Source organism: Sinocyclocheilus anshuiensis, unplaced genomic scaffold (assembly GCF_001515605.1).
Source record: "Sinocyclocheilus anshuiensis isolate Anshui unplaced genomic scaffold, SAMN03320099.WGS_v1.1 scaffold1053, whole genome shotgun sequence".
Taxonomy (NCBI): Eukaryota; Metazoa; Chordata; class Actinopteri; order Cypriniformes; family Cyprinidae; genus Sinocyclocheilus; species Sinocyclocheilus anshuiensis.
In genome coordinates this window covers 2,391,088-2,400,299 of record NW_015555711.1, presented here as the reverse complement: position 1 = coordinate 2,400,299, position 9,212 = coordinate 2,391,088, and the positions used below count along the sequence as shown (strand labels likewise).

General features: G+C 37.0%; 1 protein-coding gene across 3 annotated transcripts in view; it reads right to left on the bottom strand.

Annotated features, from left to right (window-relative positions):
- The window catches only part of LOC107672050 (sodium-dependent lysophosphatidylcholine symporter 1-like), an 11,165-nt gene extending 2,193 nt beyond the window's left edge, over positions 1-8,972 (bottom strand). Inside the window, exons 1-13 of one of the 3 annotated variants that reach the window (XM_016465139.1) lie at positions 8,709-8,968; positions 8,369-8,488; positions 7,241-7,365; positions 6,895-7,027; positions 5,339-5,417; positions 4,430-4,602; positions 4,205-4,295; positions 3,216-3,337; positions 2,978-3,061; positions 2,529-2,612; positions 2,220-2,332; positions 1,246-1,389; positions 950-1,126 (exon numbers count right to left, since the gene is read on the bottom strand). In XM_016465139.1, coding sequence (XP_016320625.1) covers positions 950-1,126; positions 1,246-1,389; positions 2,220-2,332; positions 2,529-2,612; positions 2,978-3,061; positions 3,216-3,337; positions 4,205-4,295; positions 4,430-4,602; positions 5,339-5,417; positions 6,895-7,027; positions 7,241-7,365; positions 8,369-8,488; positions 8,709-8,789 — 1,526 coding nt within the window. In that variant the 5' untranslated portion in view covers positions 8,790-8,968. Of the gene's footprint in view, positions 1-949; positions 1,127-1,245; positions 1,390-2,219; positions 2,333-2,528; positions 2,613-2,977; positions 3,062-3,215; positions 3,338-4,204; positions 4,296-4,429; positions 4,603-5,338; positions 5,418-5,772; positions 6,137-6,894; positions 7,028-7,240; positions 7,366-8,368; positions 8,489-8,708 lie in introns of those variants that run through there. The other 2 variants (XM_016465140.1, XM_016465141.1) reach the window with 2 other exon arrangements.
- Between the last annotated feature and the right edge of the window lie 240 nt (positions 8,973-9,212).

Below are 9,212 nucleotides of genomic sequence, written 5' to 3'. Positions count from 1 at the left end.
CCCCATAGGTTTTTAACATTCTAAAAGCTCTTTATTCCAAATATACTACAAGCTAGTCAGTGTATTCAGCAGGTGTAATGTATTCTAAGTTGCTTCAGAAGTATTGTAAGTATTACAAACAACAATAATAAAACAGTGCTTTGACATAAAAAGGGAAATTTACTTTTGGTACTTAAGTACATTTAAAAGCAAGTACTTCTGTACTTGTACTTAAGTAAAAATCTGTCTTTACAACTTTTACTTGTAATGGAGTAATATTTGACCAGCAGTATCTGTACTTTCACTCAAGTAATGGAGTTGAGTACTTTGTCCGCCTCTGGTGATAGCCTACATTACTCAACGCAGCAAAATCACGTTGTAAATAAGTTAGAAACCTTTGAAGCTCCCCTGAGCGCAAACACAGATATGCTGATCGGATCAGTCGCACTGGTGCTCCTAAATATTTTTTCAAAGTTGCATGCAGTAATTTTCATTCGCAAATGCACTGCTTCTCCATAGGTTCATGCAGGGCTGCACAAGTTTTTTCTCGCACTACCCTATCTCAACCCCCAATCATTAGCGCAGTTTCGTTTTGTCTTTGAAAACGCATATAAGACAATTTTGGAAATAGCACCATTCTACTAAACAAAATTTATTTCAAATTTAATTCAAGCACTTTCAAGGACTTATATTTGTTTTCAAGTATTTTCCAGGCCTTGAATCCATGCGTCTGATATTCAATTACTTTCAAGTACTTTCAAGAAGCGTGAGAACCCTGAATAAAGGAAGTTGTGGTGACAGACCAGAAAAAGAAAAACAGCAAGCTCTTTTTGATGTGAGCATTTGCTTCTGTCCCATTATCTTTTTTAAATTCTGTAGAATGCATTAATGTCACATGACTGAGCTGAATAAACACCTTCAGGCGGATCAGGACCTTCAATCTTCTAAGTAAACAGACAGAAACACATACCCTGCTTTCCTTAATGCGTCTTGGATTTTCTGTCGCCGCTCTTCATTGATGGGATAGAAGCGAAAAATTATCAAGCTGATGAGCAGCAGGCAGATTGGCACAGGAGCGAAGAGCACCCGCAGCGAGTATATGACCTTTGGATTGTGTTTACAAGCACCAGGCTTGTATCCTACAAAACTGAAGAGTTAGGGAAGGAGAACATCACATGAAGCTTTCACATGAAGCTGTAGGTTTAATGGGATACAAAAAAGATGTGGTGCACAGATGTGAAAAATCTGATTGGAGGAAGCTCTTACTGTAATACCAAAGTAGAGACTCCAACAGACATGCCTCCTCCGAATTTGTTGAAGAAAACATAGCAGGAGTAGAACAATGGTTCTAGATCCTGGCATGATGGGTTCTTGACTTTGAAATCATCCACTACATCTGGCAACATTGACCTAAAATAAATAACAACCTGGTTTCATATACATATTTATATATATATATAGAATCATCAGCCACTTTATTAGGTACACCTATTCAACTGCTCGTTAATGCAAACATCTAATCAGCCAATCACATGGCAGCAACTCAATGCATTTAGACATGTAGACATGGTCACAATGACTTGCTGAAGCTCAAACTGAGCATCAGAATGGGAAAAAAGGTGATTTAAGTGGCATTGGTTGTTGGTGCCAGATGGGCTGGTTTATTTCAGAAACTACTGATCTACAGGAATTTTCATTGCATAACCATCTCTAGAGTTTACAGAGAATGGTCCAAATAAACGAAAATAGTGAGCGGCAGTTCTGTGGTTAAAAATGCATTGTTGATGCCAGAAGTCATAAGAGAATGGCCAGACTGGTTCAAGCTGATAGAAAGGCAATAGGAACTCAAATAACCAGTTGTTACAAGGTATGCAGAAGAGCATGTCTGATATGCACAACACGTCAAACCTTGATGCAGATGGGCTACAGAACACTCCTGTCAGATAAGAACAGGAAACTGATGCTACAACCTGCATGGGCTCACTAAAATTGGACAATAGAAGATTGGAAAAAGTTGCCTGGTCTGATAAGTCTCAATTGCGATCGAATTTCAGTATGGTGTCATTCTGAACCGACCAAACATTATAATGATGAACATATCATACAACTAATTCCCAGCTGACCACCATCTGGGTTAGTGTAATGTTTCAGTAATGCAAGAGGAAAACATTGGGTGGAGTATGTGTTGGTGGAGTGAGGGCTTTAGCGGTAAAAGAGAGATTACATGAATGTTAAATTACCAAGGGAGTAGATAGAGGGCTGCCAGACTCGTGCCAGCTACCATGGACATAATAATGAAGATGGGTAAATTACTTTTCACTAGGGATATCACAATTAGAGCTGGGATATAAACCTGTAGAGGAGAAAGAGGGATGAAAAAGTGGAAACTATTTCAGGTAAAAAAAAATATATAAAAACTAAGGGCATGCTGATGGGCTGCATTTAATATTAACTTTACAAACAAATATAACTTGTAATTGTTATAGTATTCCTATTTCCTTTATATGCAGCCATAAATAATCTAATTAGAAACAAAGAGTGGTGCTCACCGATAGGCCGATGAATATGGTGGTCTTCTTGCCTTTTTTGACTAGTAGTGTCTGCCACATTGGGATGGATATTGTAGCTGATGTCTGCACAAAAAAAAGATGACTAAATATATAATTCTGCATAATTGAAAATTAATGATATACATATTTTTTAAATAATTTGTAACATAAATGTGAGACTGTTCAAAAAAAATGTCAATATGTTGTACTTTAATATAATATAATTATATAATTAAATTAATATAATGTAATGTGCTTTATGTCGTAAAATATAAAAATTACAAAAATTTAAAGTAAAATTTCAAAAATATAATTTATTTTTTTATATATACAGAAGGAATCTGGCTGCATAAGGTTATAAAAAGCTATTTTTACAGATCAGATCAGGTAGAAATAGCTCCTTGTTGCAGTACTTCTTACAATACACTTTGAAATAATGGATCCCTCACCAGTAATATAAGAACAAGATGCTGGAAATATGCTCCCATATTCGCTGCGTGAGTACAGAAAAGGGCGAAATTCCCCTGAGCCATCTGAAACAAATTTTAAATTCACTGTGTGACTAATGTCAAAACTATCATACACACCTGTGCATCTTTCTAGGCAATACAGACATGCTCTTTTGGTATTTTGATGTTTAACAACCATCAAAATACGTGCATAATTTAAACAGAAAAAATGGCTTACCTGGAAGGCTAGTGAAGCAAATAGGAAGCCAAATACAAGCCGCACATATGGAGTGTGTCCCACCACCATTTTCATTCCAGTTAGATAGGTGACATTTATGCGGTCCAGTTTACTCAGAGGGGCTGAAGTGAGAAGTAGACACATGCAAATCACTGTATTAGTCTAGAAGTCACAGCATTAATCAATGGGCCAAAAAAAGTTGCACAATCTAATATTTCGTTGGACGGCATTTAGCTTTAATTACAGTGTGCATTCGTCCTGGCATTATTTTGACAACCTTATGAAATGTCACAAAGTTTTTTCTCTCAAGTGTTGCATTCGTTTTTGGCTGAGATCTTGTATTGACAATGGGAGTGCTCCCACCATCTGACTCTGAGGCAAACCACCAAAAAAGTCTTCCAAAATCCTAAAGACTTTGAATGGGATTATGGTCAGGACTCTGTGGTGGCCAATTCATGCTCAATGAACCCTTCTTTCACACTTTGAGCCTGATAAATCTTGGCACTGATATCCTAGAATATGGATATGTTAAATATACCCAAAAAAGCATGTCTTAAAATATTTTGCGCCTGTGTCATAAGTAGATTACCCGCACCTGATGAACATCGGCTCTGCTTATTTGCGACTACGCTAATTTGCGCTGCGCTTGGTATATTGCGTTGGTCGATATGTAAATGAGATGTTGCACCTGTGTTCTTTCATTTGCGCATTGTCAGTAAATCAGCTGCATAAATTTCCACGCCCATCTACGCTGTTTTGGAATTGCACTCTCGCGCTAATTTGCCCTGTTTAGTAAATCTGACCCTTAGACTCTTAAGTGTCTGCTTATTTAAATTCAAACAGCAACTTTTTTTACCCGGGCAGTTTATTTATTTATGTGTTTGAAAATTCCTGATGCACAATTAGCAAAGGCTGAAAGAACATGTGGTAGGCCTACACCAAACAACAGATGTTAGCATTTTAACCCATGTTAACTCATTTGGACCCACCCAACTGTTCCTTCACTCCAAGAAAAAGGACGAGGCAGCAAAGAAAGTACAGCATTCCCAATACTAATGCTCCAGTCAAATAGGCTCTTCTCTGTAGAAAGACAAAATTAAAAGACAAATCACAATATATATTCAGCTAAACTTTTCTGGAATACTTTCCATTTCAAAATCAATAGCTAAACAAATTCCACTATACTCATTAATAGGATGTTCTCTGTGCCTCACTGTATTTTGTAGAGTGTCAGATATGTCATCCAGCGATTCAGTGTGGTTCGCAGAAGGCCCTTCCGTGTCATTCTGTAAACTGCAGACGTGTGTCCTCTTGGCATGGTGCACCCCCACTATCTGACCCTGAATGGCAGCTCCTGCCAGTGTAGCAAACACTTCCATGCCCATTCCTGTATCGTGAGAGACAACAAAGCCCTTGACATTTCTCTTTTATATAGGAAACAGATCTCAGTTTATGTTATGTCCTATATGTCCAAGTTTCTGCTCTCTATCTACTTCACTATCTCTGGCTTAGAAATAATAATAAATAAAAAATAATGAATAATTTTTTTTTTTTTGCTGATGGATAACAGAGACCTATTGTTCTCTCTGTTTGTAAAACCTTCAAATGTCCTAGCTTTGTAACTTTTTTCAAACCTTTCAAACAAGACTATGTCCAGCCAACATTCAAAGTTTTATTTTATTTATTTTTTTGGCTTTTCGTAAAAAAAAATTTTCTTTGTGCATTTTTGAAAATTCCTTTTTTTAAGTTATATTTTGGGCCTTTTTTAGATAATATACAGATCAGACAGGGCCTCTTGGGCCCAATCGAACTCAGGTTAGGACAGATGATGAATAGATAGATAGGATAGGATAGATGAAGGGTGCAATTCTGATATTTTACACTTTTAATTGCAATCTTGCATCAGCGTGTATGGCTGGAATTTTTTCATTATTTATTTTCAGTTGTCCTTTTTGAAACCAGCATGTATTTTTTGTAAGCTGTTTCATCAAACTCTTAACTTACAGTATCAGTGGCGATTCAAGACTGCTGACTTTGCAATAAAAACATAAAATCCTAGAACACAAGATACATGGCAATTCTTTTCTAATCATCTATTTATGCTTGCGGCTATATTTTCTTACTGTAACCAGTGGCTGAATCACGATCCTTCTGATTCCCCCCCAGAAACATGTTTAGGGAAGAATATGGCACATGGTAGCACTAAACAAGATAGAGACAGGGAAAATTGCTTTAGAGTCATTTATGAATCATATCACACTTTATATAAGCAAACAGCTGTCTGAAAACTACAGTGGTGAGTACTATATTTCATTTTGGAGTAAAGTTTGCTATTACCATGAGTTGGGCATCATAGTGTCACTGTAAATGTGTTTGTAATGTATGCTGAATGTGCATTCTAATGTATTACTGAATATTCTGTTTAAAAAAAAGCATTTAATTTAAACATCCCCCAATGCAGGAAATGTCCTTAACAGCCGAACATCTTTTCTTCTTATTCTAAATCTGTAAAACAGCAGTTAACACAGTGGGCAGATAATGGTAATACTGGGCTTACACTCATGAAGGTGTCAAACAGACAGCACCATGTGAAGTACCAGCCGAAACTGAAGCCAGAGGACATGGTGTCCTGTGGGGTATACCAGAGCATAACGTATGACAGGACCCCAAGTGGCATTGTGAACACAATCCTACATAAAGAGCGAAGTTGAGCACAGAGCAGACATGCGACACACAATTTAGCAGATTCTGCATTTTTAAAATAATCCATTCGAGTACAGTATATTATCGTTTATATGCTCAAAACTGGTCATATGAGCAGCAGCCTCTGGTCAAACTGTGAAATATCTAAAACAGTTGAGGAAGTGCTTTACACCCAGTCTGACGTAAACCAGTACATTCACCAAGGAATAAGTTTGCCAATTCTGGTCCGGCCACTCTTGATGCTAATGTTGTACACTAGAGAGTCACAGGGCAAGAAATCCTTTTACAAGAAATCCCATTGCCAATGGCTGAATATTTTCTGATTTTCGTTTTGAAGTCAGTTATCTCTTTTGAAACTGACATGTGTTTCTGTAAGCTGTTTCATCGAACCCTAACATACAGTATAATTGGAGATTTAAGATAGTTGACTTTGCATTAACATTTAGAAAGATATATTGCAATTCTATCAGCTTGCCACAATCCAATCATCTACTATTGGTGCTTGGACCACAATGATTGCCATTTAAGACTATTTTCTTACTGTAACCAGTGGCTGAGTCTCGATCCTTCTCATTCCCCCCCCAGAAACATGTTTAGGGAAGAATATGGCACATGGTAGCACTAAACAAGATAGAGACAGGGAAAATTGCTTTAGAGTCATTTATGAATCATATCACACTTTATATAAGCAAACAGCTGTCTGAAAACTACAGTGGTGAGTACTATATTTCATTTTGGAGTAAAGTTTGCTATTACCATGAGTTGGGCATCATAGTGTCACTGTAAATGTGTTTGTAATGTATGCTGAATGTGCATTCTAATGTATTACTGAATATTCTGTTTAAAAAAAAGCATTTAATTTAAACATCCCCCAATGCAGGAAATGTCCTTAACAGCCGAACATCTTTTCTTCTTATTCTAAATCTGTAAAACAGCAGTTAACACAGTGGGCAGATAATGGTAATACTGGGCTTACACTCATGAAGGTGTCAAACAGACAGCACCATGTGAAGTACCAGCCGAAACTGAAGCCAGAGGACATGGTGTCCTGTGGGGTATACCAGAGCATAACGTATGACAGGACCCCAAGTGGCATTGTGAACACAATCCTACATAAAGAGCGAAGTTGAGCACAGAGCAGACATGCGACACACAATTTAGCAGATTCTGCATTTTTAAAATAATCCATTCGAGTACAGTATATTATCGTTTATATGCTCAAAACTGGTCATATGAGCAGCAGCCTCTGGTCAAACTGTGAAATATCTAAAACAGTTGAGGAAGTGCTTTACACCCAGTCTGACGTAAACCAGTACATTCACCAAGGAATAAGTTTGCCAATTCTGGTCCGGCCACTCTTGCTCACGGCATATCCAATCAGAGGATCCGTAATAGCATCCCAAGCTCGACCGAGAAAAAGAATGACGGATGCAGAGAAAGCTCCCATCTATAACAGACATTTGGACAGAGTAAAATTCATCTTAAAAACTCACTGTGCCCCATTTTTGTTACAGAACTTCTTTTGTAGTATGAAAATACAGTTACATATAAAATAATGAAGCTGTTAAAAGTACACAATGTATTAACTTTCACAGGACCTTTCACATGTTCATTTCACTTTCTGTGCTAACAGTTCAGCTAAACACTGTTGAATGTGGATTGCAAACATAACATGCAAATTCAGGAAGAGTTAAGGTGGACCACGATGGAGCCTCATGCATTTTATAAATATATAATAATATAATATAAATGCTTAGCTGTTCTTAGTTTTTAGAACCACAGATCACACAGTGATTGTGTTTCACAAACAGCCCTCAAACAGCCCACGATGAAATTGAATGCACAGGGTTTGATGCTACAACCTTCATTTACCAGCCCCATCGAAATAACCAATGCAAGCAAATAAGACCAGGAGAAAAACATATCAGGTATTATAAAAATGTTTTATTGTCTCATTTTTTGTATTAACTATCATATTCCTGCTTATATTTTAATGGAAAGAGAAGCTCAGTTAAGTGATTGCACAGCAGATTGCATTATATTAAGTTCAAAAGTGATCACATAATATTACGTGACACATTTACGCAGTTAAAAAGCCAAAAAATTATAATGTAAGTCATCTGTGCATTTGAGTGCAAATAACACTAATATTACAGTTGTGCAGGGTGATTTCCTGGATCACTATCCAAATTAATGGGTGTGGTAGTGTTAAAAACCAAAAGTTTTTCCCTAATATATACTTTCTTTCAAACTTAAGGTCAATGTATGTAACCCAGCCTCTTTGCTCATACAGATTAAACATATTTTATGCATAGGGTATATCTTTAATGTGATACCAAGTTCGTGAAAGGCTGGTGTGAAACTGTAAGTAAAGTATTTTAGAGGTTCTGATCTATATGGTCACCACTGACAGTTGCTAAAGACCACAACTTCTATCCTTTCATACTTACCTTCACAACATCCAGTAAAAAGATTTGCATGAAAAAGCCCTTGGCGTTTGCAGTCATTTGATAAGGCATTCCTCCAATTGCATAGCACAGTTTTCTGGATAAAGGGATGCCTGGAATTTTCTGCACAAGATCAATACGTAAACATCAAATTCTCATGTCAACGATTTTGTGAATGATGCTATATTTCAACGTTAAAACGAGAAATAAAGTATTAGTCTATTCTCAAATCCTAATTGTTTTAAATTTGCAACATCTTTTAGAGTTTCCTCTATGCTGAAAAGCTGTAATTTACATAATCAAAACCTGCGGTTTATAACGAGTTCTCTATAAAATGTCATACCGGTTGATTGTCATCATTTTCCGTGGCACAGATGTTGTCGTCTGTTTGTTTGTCCAGTACACTGCTACCATTGTTGGCCATAGCTCAGTTATCGAAGAGTTGCCAGCACTGCCAGTATAGTTTTCTACTGCCTCTTATACTTGTTGCAATGTGGGCGTGGCTGTTCCTCTGCGTTGGTCCGAAAGCATTTGAGGATACCCAGAACCCAGAACAACTTTCGCAATATTAGTTAAACAAATGTATTATTTTTCTCTCTGGTAAATAACTGTAGTGAATAGTTGTCCGACTAATAATGGAAAGCCGAAAGTCCAGTCAAACAAATAGCCTATTCACTGCCAGTGGTTTTTTTTATGTAAGTTTCAAACACCTAATTCTAAATTCTTAGAACTTAGAGAATCTCTACATGGCAGCCATTCTATTCCAATGTCTGTTGAATTCTAACTCAGGCACACGTCATTAACGAAGTACCGATTAGGTGATCAGATCACCTCAATCAAATCTTAT